Here is a 20968-nt window from a genome sequence, read left to right on the forward strand (position 1 = left end):
CTTCCCCGGGCTCCGGCCCCGCCCCTGGACCCGCTCCAACCTATCGCGTTCAGGCCCCGCCCCTCCCCCGCCCCGCTCAGACCTATGGTGTCCCGGCCTCGTCCGGGAGTCTGTCCCCAACCCAACCCCCCCGCCCGCAGTCCCGCCCACGCCCCGGGGCAGCCATGGCCGGAGTGGCCGGAAGGCTGGCGCGGCGGTGGTGCTCGAGTGTTCTCAGCAGGTAAGTGCCGAGCCCGGGCCCAAGGTCGCCCTCGGACGCCGCCATGCTTGCGGGGACCGCGCTGTCTGTCATCGCGTCTCGGTAGCAGCAGGGTTTGCGGGCTTCCAGCAGAGCGTGACGTCAGGTGTCCCTCTCCCACTCGCTCTCCTCTGGGCCCGAGGGTCAGGACGACCGAGCCGGGTCTCCCCGCGCGCGTCCCCGATCCCGCCGGGCCACGTGGAAACCAGAAGCGGGCTGTGCACCGGCAAGGGGAAAACCCTGGAACGTGCCGGTTGCCTCCGAGGGGTGGAGTTACGATTTCCCCGATTTTATATACTAAGCGGTCGTGTTTTGTAATTTTTAAAAAACTCTACTTTAAAATAAATAAGTTTGCACCATATTTAGTGAGAACTTGCACATTTCGCCCTTTATGTACATTTTAAGTTTTCGTTTCATTTTCTGCTTGTAACTTGCCAGGTGCCAAATTCATGTAAGATGGAGAGTTTTTCCCTTTTTGGAAAAAAAAAAAAAAACGGATTCAATTATTTAATGTAAAACTCATAGAAGGCTAATTTTACTGAATGAGGCTAATTCAAGGTTTGAACGTACTCTTTGAAAGTTACATTATTGCAGAGGAGGTGATCCATTTGTTAGGTTTGGGCTTTATTTGTAACTGTTATTTTAATCATCTTTGATGTCATTAACTTTATTTTTCAGGTTCATTATTGTGAACATCCATTGTTTGTTTGTGACCTCACTGCTGTGCATTGATGCTTTCCCCTCCCCTCTGCTTACTGTGTGTGCTTAAAAAGTTACTTACCTGGTAGCACTTGCTCTGCACCTGGCTCATTAGACATCTCTGGGTGAGGGTTGAGTATGTCTGCTCAGCAGGCTTCACAGCCTAGCATCCAAGGCAGGTAGATTTCCCCCAGGTAGGTCCTCCACCTCCCTAAGAAAGAAGTGCTCTCTATTTGGAATGCCAGCAACTGCTCATCTCTCCTCTGAACATTTCTTACATCTTCGTTTTCCCCTCCTTTCACCTGTGTGTGTGCTGGGACACACATGTTTGCTGAGCAGAGAGTAAGGAACTAACCTGATAAAAGTTTATACTTTATTGATCAGTGGCTGTGTGACTGAGCAAAGGGCTTATGTGCCTGAGGGGCAGAAAACCAAATTCTGACAGCAGGAGTTTGCAGCAAAGTCAGGATTTATTGCAGGGCTCCAAGCAAGGGATGGGATAGGACAAGCCCCAGGTCCACTACAAAGTGATCTTTATGTTACAGGCTTTTTTTTTTTTTTTGAGGGGAAGAAAGAAGCTGAAGTTAATTATACTCTTGTGACATTTATTAATCATTGGATGTCTCTGGTTTATAACTCTGGCCAGGTGGTCCATGGCTGGGGGCTCTGTGAGCTCATCTTGCCCTGGAGAAACGACCTGCGTCTGCACGTTAACAGTGATGTGTCTATAATAGCAGTTTTAGCACAAAAACGATGTTATTGACAGCAGCAATTTTAGTCATCTGACTCTGGTTGATTAGTGCTCAGTTAGCCCAGGATTGAGGTCAGAGGGGACAAGAAAGGGAATAAAGTTTTGGACAGAGAGAGATGACTCCCAAACTCGGTAAGGAAACTCGGTTTTAGAGGGACTCAGTTTCAACTGCAGAGGCTGTTTCTGGACCTTGGGACCCAAATGACTGAATTCTTTGTACTTTACCCCCTTGGTCGTAGTATCTTTATTTTGTTTGGGGGTGGGGCAGGCCTATTAAACTCAGAGACTGAGGTTGTCTTTGCCACTGCTTTATTTAACACAGGTTTACTGTGAGAATAATAATAATTTCACAAGCCAGTAGCATACAGGATAATGCCTCTTCATAAGCCAGTAAAGTTTTGACTTTGCCATCCAAGAGCTGATGGCCAGCTGCCAGCCCCAAAATAAAAGTCCCTCGATGCTGGGGCAGTTTGCTGGTGTGGCCAGGCAGGCTGATTCTTCGGTGGCCGCTACATGGCTTTCACCACTGCTGATAAGAGAGTCCCCTTCGCCATGGCAGGAGCTAGTGCCCCAAGGTCTTGGAGAGCTATTTGGATCAGCAGAGGGGAGCTTTGCCCAGACGGAAACTCTTGGATGGTCTTCACACACTCTGGGAATTTATAGTCCGGATGTCCCCTCCGCATCATCTGCTCTTATCAGTACGTCTCCTGCAGGACCCCTCAGACGCTGAGCTCCGAGCGGTTACCGACCAGAAAGATGAGATGTCACCCGGACACAGCTCGCATCATTCTTATATCAAAACCACTTCACTTCTGAAGACAACTTTTTGGGGTCTCTGCTTTCACTTCAGCTGTGCGCAAGGGGCTCTGCAGTCTTCACACCCCGCGCAGCACTCCTGCCTCCCTGCACCTCACAGGCCTCTGCTGGCTTCCTGCCTGTGGCGAAGCTCCACGGCTCCTGGGCTTCCGGCTGCTTCTTCTCTGTTTAATTTGAAGGCTGCATTACTGCCGTTAGCTTCTGTACTGATTTCTTATCTCGGACAGTTTTGGAAACCACTAACCATTCACAGCCAGGTGGCTGGGGAAGTATAGGGAGAATAATTCTGGAGAAACGTAGCATTTTGGCGTGTAAGGGCTGGGAACGATTAGCAGTCAGCCTGCCTGTTTGCAGTCCTCTGCAGGTCACGCGTTTCCCAGCACTTCAGCTGCATTTGTGTGGGCCAGCAATGAGAGCCAGCCAGCAGGACTTTGAAAACGCCATGAATCAGGTGAAACTCTTGAAGAAGGATCCAGGAAATGAAGTGAAGCTAAACCTCTATGCACTGTATAAACAGGTAAATGCCTAAGGTGCGATATAAAGACGTTTTGAGCAGATAGGTGCTCAGACAGACATGCTGTGCGTTGTACTAAAATGCAGCCTTAATGCTTTTAGGGTTTGCGTTGCTGCCTTTCCTACCAAGAGCGTATCCGTGAGAGTTTATTATATTAGACGTCAAAATATTATTAAGGCAAAAAGTAACTCAGGATCGCTCCAGAGTAAAAGAGACTTAAAAGATATAACAATCAAATGTGTAGATCTTATTTGGCCACTAATTAAAATAAATCAGCTGAAAAAGTGGTCTTGAGACAATTGGGGAAATTTGATTAGGAACTGAGTATTAGGTGATACGTAGGAATTATTCTTAATGGCATCATGGTTGTATAAGAAAATGTTGATTTTTTTTTTTTTTTTTTTTTTAAGGAATGCATACTAAGTACCTTGGGGTAAAATAGTATGGTGTTTGGCATTCTCTAAAATAATGAAGCAAAAAAGGAAAGAGGGCTTCCCTGGTGGCGCAGGGGTTGAGAGTCCGCCTGCCGATGCAGGGGACGCGGGTTCGTGCCCCGGTCCGGGAAGATCCCACGTGCCGCGGAGCGGCTGGGCCCGTGAGCCGTGGCCGCCGAGCCTGCGCGTCCGAAGCCTGTGCTCCGCAACGGGAGAGGCCACGACAGTGAGAGGCCCGCGTACCGCAAAAAAAAAAAAAAAAAAAAAAAAAAAGGAAAGAAAATGACGGATGAAGCAAGTGTGGAAAAATGAGAGTTACTGGATTTGGGTGACAAATACTGGGAGATCATTACAGTATTCTCCTTCTGTATATGTTTGAAATTTTTTATTACAAAATTTTAAAGCTCGAGTTTTTAAGTCACCACGTCTGAAAAATGTCCTGGGAAGTCAGCCCCTCTGGGTTCCTGTGTGTTTCCTATTTTTCTCTTCCTGTGACGCACGTGAGCGCCTCTCTTACTTTCCTACTGGTGTGTATAGTAAAGAATTTAACTTTGCCCCCACAGAGGTCTGACCTTTGCCCTTGGCTTCTGGGAGGTAATTTCTAAGCCCTTGAAATGCCAGGAGTGTTAGAAGTGTCTTTGTTTGCCTGGAGAGTCTAACAGTGGTGTTTAGAGCAGGGGCTGCGGTTACCCTTTAATCGCGCCGGGGTGGTGGAGCCCCAGTGAAAACTCTGAGCTCTGAGGCTGGAGTGAGCGTCCCTCGTGGGCAGTACTCTGTGTGTTGTCATGCGTCAGTCTGGGACTGGAAGAGTACGCTGTCCGGACTCCACAGTGGCCGGTTGGCGGCGGGCTGGGGTGTCACACACACACCTTCCCCAGCTTCCACCCTCTGCATCCTCCCTTGCTGGGCTCAATCCGTATCCTTTCCCCCTAATAACCGGTAACCAAGAGTACAACAGCTTTCAGTGCAGTCTGCGAGTCATCCTAGCAGGTGATTGAACCTGAGGGTGGTTTCGGGAGCCCCCCAACCTTGCACTTGGTGTCAGAAGTGGAGGGGGGCAGTCTTACGGCCTGCGTTGCCTCTAATTTCTCAGATGGCTATAACTCTTGCAAGGTGAGTCTTATCTCTTTTTCTTTGGAGAGTCTTAACCTCCTTTGCTGCTTTTGTTTTGCAAAGCCCCTTTCTTCTTTCCTCTTTTAGCTAGTTATATTACGAAATTGAAAAACATGGTTATTAAATGGAGTTTTAAATAGCCATCTCTGAAAATAACTGAGTGCGTATTTTTTTCATCTCAAAACACTCAGTGCGCCTACCCTCCAACAAGTAAACTTTAGTTGCTTTTTGCTTTCTGCTCGCGTGGCCTTCAGGTATGTGTCCTAAGGGCCAGCGAGCGGCTCTGATGACCCCACCCCTGCCCCCTTGCGGCTGTGTTGCTCAGTTATCAGATATCTAACACGGAACTGGGTTGGGGAGGGTGTTTCTTTTGAATGGGCTTTCAGAATACACTGTGTGTTCTAAATGTCTGTGGGCGAGTTACCTTTGAAGATTGTTTGATTGAAGATCTTGATCATGTATGAGGAATGTGACCATTGCTGTAAAACTAATGAACGATGACGATTTTTTTTTTCTTTCTTTTTTTTTTTTTTCTTTTTGTGGTATGTGGGCCTCTCACTGTTGTGGCCTCTCCCGCTGCGGAGCGCAGGCTCCGGACGCTCAGGCTCAGCGGCCATGGCTCACAGGCCGAGCCGCTCCGCGGCATGTGGGATCCTCCCGGACCGGGGCACGAACCCGTGTCCCCCGCATCGGCAGGTGGACTCTCAACCACTGCGCCACCAGGGAAGCCCACCATGACGATTTTTTAAAAAGTATTCAATACTTTCCCCAAACCCTAATCTTGCATTATTTTCATGCACGGGCAGTTATAACTTATTTTAGGAACTGGTAGCCAATCACATATTTTGTCCCTCCAGTCTTTTTTCTCTTGCTTGTGCATTTTTAGCAACAGCACCAAAGGGAGAAGGAAATTCAAATCAATTTATGTACCTTGGGAGGGGAAGGTGCATTCCCACTAGCGTGCATCTTATGGATCTTAACTATTTAAGGCTCCAGTTTGCATGGGCGTTTGACCAATAATTGCCCCTCTCCTTTTCACAGGCCACTGAAGGACCTTGTAATGTGCCCAAACCCGGTGTGCTTGACTTTATCAATAAGGCCAAGTGGGACGCTTGGAGTGCTCTTGGCAGTCTGCCCAAGGTACATTTACTTCTCATTCTGCCTTTATTCCATTTGCTGCGCTCCTAAAGGAAGGGGTTGCTTCTCATTATTAAGCCATTACAGATGAGCCTTCTAGATCCTGAGATCCCTCTACCCACCGAACCAGAATCTCTATTCTTTCTTCATTGCCAGGGGCACTTATTAGCACGGGAAGTTTCTCAAAATGCCTGTTCGTGGCCGATGGCCTGAAATTGTCATCTCTCTTCAGGAAACCGCCAGACAGAACTACGTGGACTTGGTGTCCAGTTTGAGTGCTTCATCTGAGTCCCCCAGCCAGGTGCCACCTGCAGCAGACAGGAAGCGACCAGGAGGTGACGCCCTGGTGGTGACCTCCCAAGATGGCATCACAGCCATCACGCTGAACCGGCCCGACAAAAAAAACGCCCTCACCACTCAGGTAACACGACCTGCCCTCTGAGTCCGCCCCGCTTTTCTTGTCTTCCTCTGTCTGTTTCACTCAGACACTGTAGTGTGTCAGCATCCTTCCTGTTGCTGTGAGAGCTCTTGTTTGATTTGTACGGAAGATTAATAATTGTGGCTACTTCATACAGCAGAGCGGGACATTCGTTATTTAGAATTTGTGAGCTTCAGGTAGGTTCTACATGCCCAGAAGGCACTGCGACTTTTCTGGTGATGGAAACACAGATAAATGATGTGAATATAAATGAAACACATGTCACTGTAAGAGAAGATGCAGAGGGCTTCTCTCAGGTTGGCGTAGACGCTCCCTGGACGTACCTTCATGTCACTTAGACTTGAGAGTGGGTACTAATCTACTTGCATGGAGCTTTATTTTGTACAAGTAGAGGAAAAAAGGAGAGAAGAACTTAAATAGATCATAACCCAGCTCTGCTTGAAATGAGCTGCTTCACAAGGGCACGGTTAGTCTTTGAATCGGTCACTGAACTAGAACAATAATAAAAATAACCACTTGCACAACCTAAGCGTCCATCGATGGATGATGGACAAAGAAAACCTGGTACGTATACGCAGTGGAATACTGTTCAGCCATGAAAAATAGTGAAATCTTGCCATTTGTGACAACGTGGACGGCCCTTGAGGGCATTGTGCTCAGCGAAATAGCTTAGAGAAGGCAAAGGCCGTATGACCTCACTTGTAAATACGGAGGACGGCAGACTGGTGGTTGTTTAGAGGTGTGCGGTGAAGGGGGTCAAAATGTACAAACTTCCAGGTATAAAATGAATATGTCACAGGGATGTACTGTACAGCACACTGACTATACTACTGTTTTCCATGTCTGAAAGTTGCTAAGACAATAAATCTTAAAATTTCTTACCACAAAGAAAAAACGTTGTAACAATGTGTGGTGATGGACGTTGGCTTATTGCAGTCATTTTACAATGTATACAAATATTAAATCATTATGTTATATACCCGAAACAAACATATGTCAGTTATATCTCATTAAAAAAAAAATAAACCGAAGTTTAAGGAAAAAAGAGCCACTTCAGCCCTTTCCCCTTGACAAAAAAAGTAGAGAATTAATTGGATACTTGGTGCTGAACTGGGAGTAAAATTCAAAAGGGCTGTAACCCCTTTTCATTGGCTGTATCACCTCTATTGTAGTAGAAAAAGCACACTACCTTAAAATAGTCTTCAGTAAGGATTCCTTATCTAAGGAATAAGGAATAATTAACTGCATATCCACCGTGCAGTTAACAAAGCATTCGAGTCTCAAAACTTTTCCTCTTCTCCTGACTCATTTTTATATATTCATGGTAGTAATAGTAATAACCGCTCTTTACAGAGTGGCGTGTGTGTCAATACTTCCCACACAGAGGTTTAATTCCCACGAGGAGCCTACCATCATTGCCACCTAACAATAAAATAATTAGGTTAAGTACTTATTTGCTCCAACTCACATGACTCATAAGCGGGAAGGTCTGAGTTGAAGCCATGCTCTCGCCACCTCTTAAGCCGGCCTCTCCCCAGACGCCCTCTTGGGCCGCATCATCGTAGTTCTAATGGAACTGCTTCCTCATCCCCCCCTCGGCAGAAATGATTCCACCTCCATTCATACATTGCGTAAAGTCCATGCGTTTATTTTTTCAGTAAAGGATGTGTATCTGTAAATGTCAGCCCTCTTCACCATTCTCTCCCTCATCTAAGGTAGAAACTGCTCCTGTTTTAAATGCCTTGAAAGCTATGATAGCTACACGTCCAAGAGTTTCAGAGACGTTGCTGATTTGAAATATTGGGCCCACCGTCCTTGACGGAGTCCAGCCTTTCACCCTCCATAGCACTCCCAGACTTCCTGCCACACTCGTGCTCTCTCTTGACATCCCAGATGAAAAACTGCTTCCTGGAAATCTTTCTCTGCTCCCCGCCCCATCCTGCCCAGCCTAGAAAAGTACCGGCAGCTCCTCTGAGCTTTCTGCTGCTTTGCACTTTCCACCCATTTTAGAGCCATCCCCATCTATTAATTCCAGAAGCTCAAGGACTGTGTCTTACTTGCTCAGCTTGGGGGAAAAACGTGGATACATTCCCCGGCATCTTCTACATAGCACTTGGCACAGAATACACACCACGTAATCATGAAAGGAAGGAAAGTCCTTCAGTCTTTCGGGCTGCCTTTTTGGTTCTATAAATGCGGCCAGCATAAGTGTTGGGCATCTTGCAGAGGGTGGGGCTGCAGACTGATGTTTAGTGAGGCACCGGGGTGATGGTTATCGTTTTCAGAGTTTCTTCCTTGTCCTCCTCTTCCCCTTTCACACAGATGTACCACGACATCATGCTTGCCCTTAAGGCTGCAAGCGAGGATGGTTCAGCCATAACCGTCTTAACAGGTGAGACATGTTCTTAGGTTTCTTGGTTAAATTTCTATTTGGGTGGATTTTCATCTAGGTAGGAAATTGAGTAAATAAGCTCTAATATCTTTCCTGGTGCTAAGATACTCTAATTCTTAAATACATAAAAAATATGGTAGGACTTCCCTGGTGGCGCAGTGGTTGAGAATCCGCCTGCCGATGCAGGAGACACGGGTTCGTGCCCTGGTCCGGGAAGATCCCACGTGCCGCGGAGCAACTAAGCCCGTGAGCCATGGCCGCTGAGCCTGCGCGTCCGGAGCCTGTGCTCCGCAACGGGAGAGGCCACAACAGTGAGAGGCCCGCGTACCGAAAAAAAAAAAAAAAAAAAAAAAAAAAAAAAAAAATATGGTAGACACAGGATTGATATCTTTATCATGTGAAAAGCAGTTACAAATCGGTAAGAAAAGTACTAAAACCTATTAGATAAACGGATGAGTAAACTGAGCAGATAATTCATATGAGAAAGTCCAGGCATTAAAGCAACAAGGAAAATGCAACCGGATTAATAAGCACAAACAGAAATCAAAATGATGAGATACCACTTTATACTTATCTGAATTAGCAACATTTCATGTTATTCCCAGTTTTGACAAGGTTATGGTAGAATAAATGCCTCTGATCCCTTGCTGACAGCAGCGTAAATGGCTATAAAAAGTGTAAGTAGCTAAGGAAAGGGCATTTGACAATATGTAAAATGTTCGTATACTTTGATACAGGAATCCCACTTATGGGAATTGATTTTAGGGAAATTATCCAAGAAAAAGGAAAGGTCTTATGCAAGAAAGATAATCTTTGCAGCATTACTTATAATCGCGAAAATGTTAAAACATTGTAACTATGCTGCATGACAGAGTAATAAAAAAGCACATACTAGAACACCCAGTAGACTATATACTGTACAAGTATTAAAAATTACAACTCTAAAGACCAACAGTATAACAAATGTGTCAGATATAATAAGAAGCCTTAGCAGTTACATCAGCACTGTGACGATACGTGGAAAGTACGAGGGATGCTTCTGGGCCCGGGGGCTGACGAGAGCTCGGAGGACAGGAGTCCTTGAGCTTGGAAGGGGCACCGCGTGTAGTGGCGCAAAAGCCGGGCGTCGGGACTCAGATCGACTGGAGTTTAAATCCTGGCTTCACTCCTAACTGCCTGTGGGCGACCTCTGCTTCCTGAACGGAGAAGACGGCGTCTTCCTAACCCCGCAGAATGGTCGAGGTGGCGGCACGAGACAGTGCAGGGCAGGGCTCACAGCAGGTCCTGGGGAGACGGGAGCTGCTACCGTGTGTTGACGCAGTGGAAGCAGGACTGATTGGATTTGATTTGATTTATTTTCTTTTCTGGCCACGCCATGCAATTTGCGGGATCTTAGTTCCCCAACCAGGGATTGAACCTGCAGCTTTGGCAGTGAAAGTGTGGAGTCCTAACCACTGGACCACCAAGGAATTCCCAGAGTGATTTTATTTTCTTTTAATTTTCATTAAAACTTGTAAAATATATAATACTATATAGAGATATCAGAGAGCTTTCAGTAAAAAAGAGAGATGGGGAGAAAGAGATATCTAACAGCTGATGAGAGGGGGTGAAGGAAAGGGAAGAGTTGAACTTGGTCCTTGTATTTCACAAATACACGTAGGAGAATGGAGACAACAAAAACAGTCTAGAGGTGGCATTGGCTTGATACAGGAGAAGAACGTTTTCTGGTTTTTTAATTAAAAAACAATTTTTTAAACATCTTTATTGGAGTATAATTGCTTTACAATGGTGTGTTAGTTTCTGCTTTATAACGAAGTCAATCAGCTATACATATACATAAAAATTGTTTTAACTAAAAGTATAATACAGGCACATGGTTTTTAAAAAAATCCAAAGACTATGAAATGGCATATAACAAAACTAAATCTCACTCTCCTTGGAACCCCAGTCCTGCTTCCTAGAAAAACTCAGCTTTTCTTGAGCCTTCCAGAAACTGCCTATGTGTGTACGTGTGTGTACCCCGCCTCTTGTAAACAGAAAAGGAAGCATATAGTACACACATACTATACCCACCTTCTCCTAACAGCATATCCCGAAAAATTGTTCTCTGTCAGCACATATACATCTAAGTTTTTCTCTGCAGGACTACAAAGTATGAAAGTTTCGGGATTCCATAATTTATTTCGTCATTCCTCTATTGATGAACGGGTAGACTGTACTTAGTCTTTTGCTATTAAAATCACGCTGCAAGGGTATCCTTGGACATATGTGTTGCAGCGAATGTGCAAAAATATCCAAAGGCTATATTCTTAGAAGTGAAGTTGCTGGGTTTCATAATAATGGTAATAACGGCTAACGTTTATATCATACTTCCAGTTTGCTGAGCACTGGTCTAAGCATTTTAATTCATCTGATGGCGTTTTGATTCTTAACTTTTCTAAGCTTTCTTGCAATAACCCTGTGAGGTTAGGCCCTATTATTACTCGTATTTTACAGGTGAGAAAACTGAAAGATTAGGTTTTGATAAATAGTGCTTTCCTATAATGATTTTCTATATATCCTTCACTTTCGTTTTCTAGTTCCTTTTTGATCTGAACATTGTAATAATAGGTCCTTTAATTTCCAGAAGAGATTTTTTTTTGGTTTTCCATTTCTGTTATCAATTCCTAGTTTATTTTATTATAATCAGAAATGTTTGGTTTTACTAACTTTACTTTTTTTAGAATCTATTAAAATTTCGTGTCCATTAGCTATATATTGAAATGTCTGCCTTGAAGATTAAGAATCAAAAAAATGGCCAATATTTTATACCATTCAGGAACACTTAAAAAGTAAGTTCAGGGACTTCCCTGGTGGTCCAGTGGCTAAGATTCAGTGTCCCCAGTGCAGGGGCACCGGTTCGATCCCTGGTCGGGAAACTAAGATCCCGCACGCCACAGGGTGCAGCCAAAAAAAATAATAGTAATGAAAAAATGTTTTAAATAAAAAAGAAATTTAAAAAAATTAAAAGTTCATTCTTGATTTTTAAGGTGTAGAGTTACAATTATATCGATTAGACTTGCGTCTCTAATTCATGTTATATAGATTTCCTAAATTCTGTTTTCTAATTTATCTGTCTGGACTGAAAAAAGAAAATTAAAGGCATCTGTTTCTCTCAGCCCATCCCATGCCGGGTCCCCCCCGCTCCCCAGAGCCTTTGCACATGCCGTCACCGCTGGAGAATATTCCCCCCACCCTCTTTCCATCTACCCCTGCCCGTGTCCTTCAGATCTCAGTCCAGTCATTCCCACCTTAGCAAAGTCCCTCGCTGAACCCCCAGGTGAGAGCAGAGCCCCATTGCCGGCTCTCCTGTCCTCGTGTCCCTTTGCATCGTCATAGTTGCATTGCCTGCAGTTATTCATGCGTCTTTACATCAAGGTCCAGCTGACTCCCTAGTCTGTCAATTAGGGCAGGACCCCAGCTGGTCCGCCAGTGTATTTCCAGAGCTTGGTACAGAGCCTGGCACATACCAGGTGCCCAGTGACCACCGCAGAGTGAGTGAGTGGTGGATCCATGGATTTTGTTTACAGGCAGTGGGGACTATTATTGTAGTGGGAACGACCTGACCAACTTCACGGATGGCCCCCCCGGTGCAGTGGAGGAGAAAGCCAGGAGCGGGGCCGTTCTACTGAGGTGAGAGCACGTCTGTCTCATCCCGGGGGGCTTATCCTTGGCAATGTGGTCTTCAGCTGCGCAAATGTAAAATAAATGCTTCTTAGGTTCCGTCTCATCGGCTGTGACTTTAGGCAAAGTATACTTCTCCAAATTCCTATCAGGAGGGGGCATTTGCTCCATCACTGTAACTTCTGTTACCCGTTCTCCTGGCCTCCCTACACCACATTTGATTGGAAAGCCTACAAGTCAACTGCCGCTACAAATTAACTTCTCCCATATCGAGGCAGGGGAATTTAGCAACTTCTCCTCTGGCCAGAGGAAGATGTGACTGCCACGATCGCTGCTCATAGGAGACTTGAAGTGGTCTCGGAAAACACAGGGCGTGAAGGCGTCTCCTTCCGCCTCCTTAGTCCCCGCTGCGTCTGGTGCCCACTGAGCTGTGATACCGCAGCACGTGCCGGCGGCCACCCTAGCCTCTGTGTCTACAGCTGGCTTACGTCCCTGACCGGATGCCCAGAACACAAGATTTGAACCAAGGCAGACCCGTGGGACTCTGCGAGTTTCCCTCAAGTGCCGTTCAGATGGGAGGAACCTGGTGCGAGAGGCCGGGGAGGTTGCAGGACAGAGAGGCACTGCTGGGCGATGGGAAACTCACCAGCCCGGCCGGGAACACATGTTCCAGACTCACCCTGTCTCGCCTGCATACTTCAGTGATGCTACTTTGGCGTATTTAAACGTGCTTTTATATTTCCACGTCTGTAGGGATTTTGTCGACTGTTTCATAGATTTTCCGAAGCCTCTGGTTGCAGTGGTAAACGGACCAGCTGTGGGAATCTCCGTCACCATTCTCGGGCTATTTGATATCGTGTATGCGACCGACAGGGTAAGTCAGCACCCAGAAATGTGTGAAGTCATTCAAGTAAAACGGAGATCCTCTGAATTCTTTATTGTTGCTAGTAGTAAACAGATTACACATGGTTTGTGGTAGAATGGACCAAATTTAAATTTTTCCCAAAGAATTAGTCTAATGTGACGTGTTTTGTTTTTCCTTTACTATTAACTTGAATTTTCCTAAACACGAATATTGTTGTGAACATCGCCCCAGCTCTTTTGGCTCTGCGCTCTAATCCTATTACACAACACTTGTTCATTTTTACACTAAAATAGTCAGGAACCTTCAAAGCTTGTTAGCAGGGGGCAAAAAACAGCTGCTTTGGAGGTTATGCAAGTGAGTTATTTGATCATTTTTTCCAAGTAAATGAATCCTGGAATTTATAAATCTAGCATAAGGACGAACTTTCAGGCGATATTCTACTTTCACTCCCTCCTTTGCAGATAAGAAAAGCAAAGCTCAGAGAAGTCATGTTCACCATTGAATTATATAGATTTTAATTTTTCTTCCTACTACAGTCATAATATATGTCATAGTAGAAAATAAAATTTTGGAAAATGTGGAAAAGTACAAACAAAAGAGTTAATTTAAAAGTCACTCCTTATCTCACCACTCAGATAAGCAGTGCTAACATTTGGGTTATTTAACTTACCTAATTTAACCAGTCCCTGACACTGGAACCCTAGAATATTTCCAGTTTTTGTCCTTATAAACAAAAATGTGATGAACGTTTATCTTAGAACTTTCACTGTAGAACTAATAACCACCTCTTAGGGTTATATCAGATTCTTAGAGTGACTTTTGCTTTTGTGGCAGTAAAATTTGCTAATGTACATACAGCCTTGCAGGGAACATTTGGTTTTTACCACTGAAGAGATTCCTGGTTTTGTTTAGAGGTATTTTCGCCACTAATAGGACCGTATATTAGGGTCCTTAACTCTTTGGCTCATCTTTTACTGGATTCTTTTCAATGAGATTGGGCATAGTGTCAGATCTAATTTTTACTAATAATTTTCCCATAGAAATAGCAAATGGAAGTCTAGACGCTAGGCTACCTAACCTTTGTAGGTAGGTGGAAGTTTCTGCTCAAAGGCAGAAATTAACAGTCTTCGGTCACATTCTGTGTGTTAAGTGACCGATTAATTGACCTGCTTTGAGCAGGGTGGGATCAGGAGTTCCTGACCTGAACTTGGGGGTCTCATTCTTCAGTACCTGGAGGCCAGATCTCATCATATTTGAAGCTTGTCCTGGTTCTCCCACTGGATTCCAAATGATTGTCATGGACATCACCTTTTTAAAGATTTCTAGGACTCCCATCTTACGATACAATTTGAATTAAAATTGAAATCAGAGGGCAATACGTATATATTATATATGCTAAAAGATTGGGCCCAAAGTAAAATATTTGACAGATAGTGACCACTGCTAAGAGTTCACCCAACGAATTAAACCAAGGTTCAATTTAAAATCAGGGAAAGACACAGAAGAAAGAAGCTGTGGAGAGGAATTCATTTTACAGGGTTTCTCATTCCTGGCTTCATGAATAGATACCGTATTAAATGTGGGTTAACATTTAACCCATATAACCAAACTATTCTTTATTATGGGCAATAAGTAGTGCCTCTGCGTATTAGCTTCTCTGTCAGCAAACAGTACATTTCCTGTTTGAGTTAATAAAAAGGCAGACATCATAACACTAATAGATCTTTGAGTGCTCAGTATCTAGGAGGCACCCCGCTGATGCACATTATATGTGCTCAGTAAATGCCCACGTTAACTGCCCTGCGGGGCAGGTGCTCTCATCCCATTTTACAGATGAGAAAACCGTGGCGCAGAGAAGTTAAGAAGCTCCAGGGTCACCAGGCAGCCTGACGCCAGCATCTAACCCTTAACTACATCTACTGCTCCATTTCTGAAAATTAGCTCAGTGTTTGCTTATATTAACGTTTATAAGTAAATTAAATGCTGCTTATTATCAGCTTTCCACGCACCTGTTTGTGGCTCTTACCAAGGTTGGCTTCTTCTTTCAGTTTTCTGGTTATGTTCCTTAGGCTGTGACTTCTCGGCACATTTTCTCCAATCCGCTTTCTTTTAGGGGGGAAAAGAGAAGATAGGTGACATTAATAACTGTTTACTTTATACTTTTATTATTTTGATTTGTATGCTTTGCACATTATATGTTTACTTCTTCTAGCAATATTCATTTAAAAAACCCCGCCATACCTGATTATGGGAAATGAAGTCTAAATATGCTGTTTACGGAATTGTTGATTATAAGTTAATTTCCTTTTCATTCATCAAGAAACACACAAAACTATTTCTGACATCTAGAAAAAAACTACAAATGACTCTGTAGTCTAAATAACCAATATTAAAGTAGTTTCTGGTATTTAAAACCAATCAAAAAACCTCTGGGGCAAAATCAAGACAAATGGCAGATTGAGAAAGTAATCTTTCAACGCACATAATAGAGGCTAACCTGTCTAATATATTTTTTTAAATGTGTCTATAAAGTGATGGATCAAGAAATTAATATAAAAATACACGACAGGGAGGAATAAATAGCCCACAGAAAAGAAAGTATAAATGGCTCTTAAAAACACATGAGAAAGACACCATTAAGAAAAGGACTTGTAGGGACTTCCCTGGTGGCCCAGTGGTTAAGAATCCGCCTGCCGATGCAGGGGACACGGGTTCGAGCCCTGGTCCGGGAAGATCCCACATGCCGCGGAGCAACTGAGCCCGTGCGCCACGACTACTGAGCCCGCGCTCTAGAGCCCGTGAGCCACAACTACTGAAGCCCGCACACCTAGAGCCCGTGCTCTGCAACAAGAGAAGCCACCGCAATGAGAAGCCCGCGCACCGCAATGAAGAGTAGCCCCCGCTCGCCGCAACCAGGGAAAGCCCGCGCTCAGCAACGAAGACCCAATGCAGCCAAAAATTAATTAATTAATTAATTTTTTTAAAAAGACAACCAATCCAACTTAAAAATAGTGGGCAAAGTATTGCAAGCTACTGCACCAAAGAAGGAATGCAAATGGCTGATAAACACACGAAAAGACGGTCAACATCATTAGTCGTTAGGGAGCAAGTTAAAACCACACCGAGACACCACGACACACCTACTAGAGCGGGTAAAATTGAAAAGACTAAGGATAACGACAGGTTTAGGGAGAACGCGGAGTGGTTGGAACTCCCTGCTGCACCTCGGAAAATAGTCTGGCAACATCTCAGAAAGTTACACCACACGTGAACCACACAGCCCAGCAATTGCGTGCCTGGGCATTTACCCAAGAGAGTTGAAAATAAACCTTCATCATAACCTTATTCATAATATCCAGAATACCGGAAATGCCACAATGGCTCCAACTGGTGAATGGATAGACGAGTTATGACACATCCATACAATGGAATACTGCGCAGAAATAAGAAGGAACAAACCCTAATACGTGCAGTAACAGCGTGGTGACTCAAGAGCCTTCTGCTAAGGACAGAAGCCCACAAAAGGAGAAGAGGCTACGGAATGTGTGATTCCATTTATATACATTCTAGAAAAGGCGAAAGTGTAGGAACAAAACAGATCAGTGGTTGCTTGAGAGTGAGAGAGAGACTGACTGCAGAAGGGGCGTGAGGAAACTTTGGCGTGGGGGCGTGATAGAAATATTCTATATCTTGATCATGGTAGTGGCTACATAACTGTATACATTTGTTTAAAACTCATCAAACGGCATACGTTAAGAGTGGATTTTGTGTGCATACAGGCAGACCTCAGGGATATTGTGGGTTTGGTTCCAGGCCACCGCGGTAAAGCAAATATCACAATAAAGTGAGTCACGGGACTTCTTTGGTTTCCGAGTACATATAAATGTTATGTTTATATTATACTGTAGTCTGTTAAGCATGCAATAGCATTGTGTCTAAGAAAACAATCAGACATTTTAAAACAGCTTTAATTAAAAATAACGCTGTTGGGAAAATGGCACCAGCAGACTTGCTCGACTTAGGGTTGCCCCAAACCTTCCATTTGTAAAAAAAAAAAAAAAAAAAAATAGAAATGCAGTATTTGCGAAGCACAATAAAAGGAGGTCTGCCTGTATAATAATACAATAACTATAATTTTTTTTAAAGTTCTTCAATTAAGCATTGTAAGGAGGATAGAAACAAATAGTGATTTTTTTTTTTGAAATCACATGTGAAAAGATGATTTTCTTCTCTCTTTTTTTTTTCTCTCTTCAAAAAGGCAACATTTCACACTCCATTCAGTCACCTGGGCCAGAGTCCAGAAGGATGCTCCTCTTACACTTTTCCAAAGATAATGGGCCCAAGCAAGGTAATTTTGGGGAACCTTAAAACGAAATGTAATGTCGTCTCCATTCCAAAAGTAACCCCACACTCTCTGTTCTTTCCCTCTGTAATAGAGACAGCAGACGGAAGCGAATTGTTTGCTCCCCAACTCCAAGAGTTTTAAACATAGAGGAACCGGGCTGTGGGAAGCGTCTGGTCTGCAGGGAAGTTTAGACGCTCTACCCCTGAACTGGGGGTGACTGTCAGCTTCGTGCCTGGTGTTCCCAGCGTGGCTCCCGGCCTCCACGGCCTTTTCTCCAGACTGTCCCACGGGGCAGTAAGGCTCCAAGGGGCCCAGTGGCCGCTCAGGTCTGTCCCTGCAGTTATGGAAACCTAGGTGCCCACCCTTGGTGGGTAGGACCCCAGGGGGATCATGACAAGACCGCGAGCCGGGGGTAAGGAGAGGCTTAGCAGACATCCTTCGGGATCTGACAGGGGGAGTGGAAATTGAGCCTCTGTTTGTTGCTATTAGGTTTTCATTGAAAAAAATGTATATTTTTAAAGATCTCTCTCTTTTCTTTTGTTTCTGGACATGCCATGCGGCTTGCAGGATCTCAGTTCCCCTATTGGGGATTGAACCCCGGCCACGGCAGTGTGAGAGCCTGAAATCCTAACCATTAGGCTACCAAGGAATTCCCTTTTGAAATCTCTTTCTTCAGTCACGTGCCCTGAATTCTTACACAGCTTTGAACTTTGAAAATGTGGGCAGACCCAATCCTAAGGCTTAGAACATTTGACCCTGAAACAGTCTTTTCCTTTTCTGGAAGAGAAATTGCAAACATAGGAAAGGATATCCACTTGTGCCCCCAGTATTGTTAGAAACTGAACATCAGTCTCCTTCACTTTCCTTCAGTTAAGTGGAGCTCATTGGAGTACCTGGGCAGGTAAAGAAAACTGTCAGAGCCAGACCACTGTGTGAGTTTCCAGGGAAGGGAATTTTTAAAATATTTATTTATTCGTTTATTTATTTATTTTGTTTATTTTGGCTGCACCGCGTCTCAGTTGCAGCGCGTGGGATCTTTAGTTGCAGCATGCAGACTCTTAATTGAGGCGTGCGGGATCTAGTTCCCCAGCCAGGGATTAAACCCAGACCCCCTGCGCTGGGAGCGTGCAGTGTTACCCACTGGACCACCAGGGAAATCCCCAGGGAAAGGGATTTTGACAGTTGGTGTTCCTAAATGTTGGTTGGCATTTCCTATGACCGTGATTTTTCTTTTTGTTTTGTAATTGTTTATAGTGTATAAAACAGGAACTCATTGCCACCATGTGTCATAGAATCAACATCTGCCTCACAGCCTTCCTGCCCCAGGCTTCCAGTTCTTGCCCCGCATCATAGACACACACAGAAGCAGCAACCTCTGCAAACGGTCTAGAAAGCCTAATGGTCTCAGCACAAAGTTGGAAAACCATTGCCTGTGGCGCCATCCGTTTCTCCCTTAATGAGAAATACTGGCGACCTCAAAGACCAGAAGGAGATGTCCCTATGTCTACTGAAAGCAGTTCATTCTGAAGTTAGCTGAGCATTGTTTCATTGCGCTAACGTCTCAATCCTGCTTTTCATTTCAGGCAACAGAGATGCTCGTTTTTGGGAAGAAGTTAACAGCCCGGGAAGCATGTACCCAAGGACTTGTTACTGAAGTTTTTCCCGACAGCACTTTTCAGAAAGAAGTTTGGGTCAGGCTGAAAGCATATTCAAAGCTCCCCCCAAATGTTAGTATCCGTTTTTTTTGTTTCTTTTGTTTTGCTTTTAAGAACCATGGAAATCATCTATTTGCCTTAAGAGAATAAGCAATTTAAAAAACAAGACAGCTGGTTCTGAGCACATCTAAATCTGAGATTAAAAGTAAGCATAATGATGTTAGAAATACTGATTTTTACAAAACTTATCAAATAGGCATTCCATTTCTGTGCTGTGGAGACAGAGGGGCAGTTCTTTCTGGGCACCACTTTGAGGAGGTTGGAATAGGCAACCTTTGCCAGCACTTTCATCCTTGAATCTAGGTGAACAGCCAGACAGGTTAACTTTGAGGAGATTCTGACCACGCAGCACTTTTGTTTTTATATGTGATAGCTGGTGACTGATTTTCTCATGTTCTCACTGCTCAAAATGTGGTCCTGGAACCAGAAGCTTTGGTTTCTATCTACAGCTTCTTAGAAATGTGTGATCACAAGCCCTGCCCCACACCTGCTGGGAGGATGTGTGCACACACGAACATTTGAGGAACAGTGTCTTATCTACACATATATCTTAAGGTGTCACAGGATCAAATGAATGACAGACAAACAAGCATCAGAATTCTAGAATAATCTCACTCCTCTTAGAATGCCTCTTAACCTTACTGTTGGTTTTGTTTTTTCAGGCCATGAGAATTTCAAAACAGGTCATCAGAAATAGGGAGAAAGAAAAGTTACACGCGATTAATGCTGAAGAAAGCAGTATCCTGCAGGAGAGGTGGCTGTCAGATGAGTGCATGAATGCCATCGTGAACTTCCTGTCCAAAAAAGCAAAGCTGTGATGACCATCGCATCAAAGCTAAAGGTTTCCAAGGAAGGGATGTGCTACTATTTGTGCTTTCCAATTCTTGAACTAAGTAAACCTCGGTGTGCCTTTTTTCAGTGCTAAAATATCAGTTATGATAATTATACTTCACTAGAGCCCTGATGAAAAACAAATGCTGTGAAACCAGCTTTGAGAATTTACGTAGGTTTTTGGTAGTGGGGAGTCTTACGTTCATGAATTGCTGTTGCCAGGCACACTGAAACATTGTGCCCGGCATCCTGCTCTGAAAGGCATTCACAGCATTGCAGGCTGAGACCACGTGTTCGAAAACCACTACTGCACTTTGCCGTCCACACAGGCTCACTGACTTGATCGGCCCAAACACCGACAGTCTCTGGATGACCGAGTCAAGATCTTCAGTGGGTCGCATGTTCCTTTTCAGCCATCTGGCAGGGGAGCAAACAGGAGCAATATTACTACAGGATAAATTAGAATCTTAGTTTCATCCCCCCCCCCTATAATTTGATTAAAAGGGATGAAGGGATTAGATTGTTTCATTGGAAAGTGATGTTCTGTATCAGTGATTATTTCCTCATTTATCGTATAGTCTTCATTCTCATTTAATGTGGTACTTTATAAAAAGCACACCTGAAAGCTGCCTTAACTATCCTTGTGACTTTCTGTTTCGATGGCTGCCGTACGTATCACTTGACAAGAGTTTAATTCCAGTGGCTATAGGATTGGCATGGAATATTTTGCTCTTCTAAATGTCCTCCTTCCTTTTTAACCTCCTTCAAGCATCAGCATCCAGATAGCCAACCCACCGAACCTCTAACTTCTTAATTCTTAATTTTTTTATTCCAGTAATCCTAATCCAAAGTGTTCAGTCTTACAGGAAATATATTAATAGTAATAACCCATTCATGTTTACTGAGCACTTACTATTTGTTTCTAATGCTTAATGCCCATAAGCACATTTTGTCCTCAGAAAACAATGCCAGGGCTTCCCTGGTGGCACGGTGGTTGAGAGTCCACCTGCCGATGC

The 20968-nt window shown here is 44.2% G+C and overlaps 1 protein-coding gene across 3 annotated transcripts; it reads left to right on the plus strand.

Moving 5' to 3' along the window:
- The first annotated feature begins 58 nt into the window (after positions 1 to 58).
- On the plus strand, positions 59 to 20582 carry ECI2 (enoyl-CoA delta isomerase 2). Of its 3 annotated transcripts, none has more exons than XM_059076635.2 (10): positions 59 to 220; positions 2859 to 3021; positions 5607 to 5705; positions 5935 to 6123; positions 8464 to 8533; positions 12103 to 12205; positions 12950 to 13070; positions 17320 to 17409; positions 18990 to 19133; positions 19784 to 20582. In XM_059076635.2, the coding sequence occupies exons 1-10, from the start codon at positions 165 to 167 to the stop codon at positions 19937 to 19939; spliced, it is 1191 nt and encodes a 396-aa protein (XP_058932618.1). In that variant the 5' UTR covers positions 59 to 164; the 3' UTR covers positions 19940 to 20582. The 3 variants fall into 3 exon arrangements, with proteins under 3 accessions (XP_058932618.1, XP_066862925.1, XP_066862926.1); XM_067006824.1 differs by having other exon boundaries at positions 71 to 220; positions 2402 to 3021; XM_067006825.1 differs by having other exon boundaries at positions 133 to 220; positions 2011 to 3021.
- The last annotated feature ends 386 nt before the right edge of the window (positions 20583 to 20968 follow it).

Source organism: Kogia breviceps, chromosome 10 (genome assembly GCF_026419965.1).
Source record: "Kogia breviceps isolate mKogBre1 chromosome 10, mKogBre1 haplotype 1, whole genome shotgun sequence".
Classification (NCBI taxonomy): Eukaryota; Metazoa; Chordata; class Mammalia; order Artiodactyla; family Physeteridae; genus Kogia; species Kogia breviceps.

Bases quoted from the DNA above. Each gene is read 5' to 3' on its own strand.
- ECI2 (XM_059076635.2), top strand. From the start codon at position 165: ATGGCCGGAGTGGCCGGAAGGCTGGCGCGGCGGTGGTGCTCGAGTGTT. The intron at 221-2,858 runs GTAAGTGCCGAG...GCCTGTTTGCAG, and splicing joins TGCTCGAGTGTTCTCAGCAG to TCCTCTGCAGGTCACGCGTT. The intron at 19,134-19,783 runs GTTAGTATCCGT...TTGTTTTTTCAG, and splicing joins ATTCAAAGCTCCCCCCAAAT to GCCATGAGAATTTCAAAACA.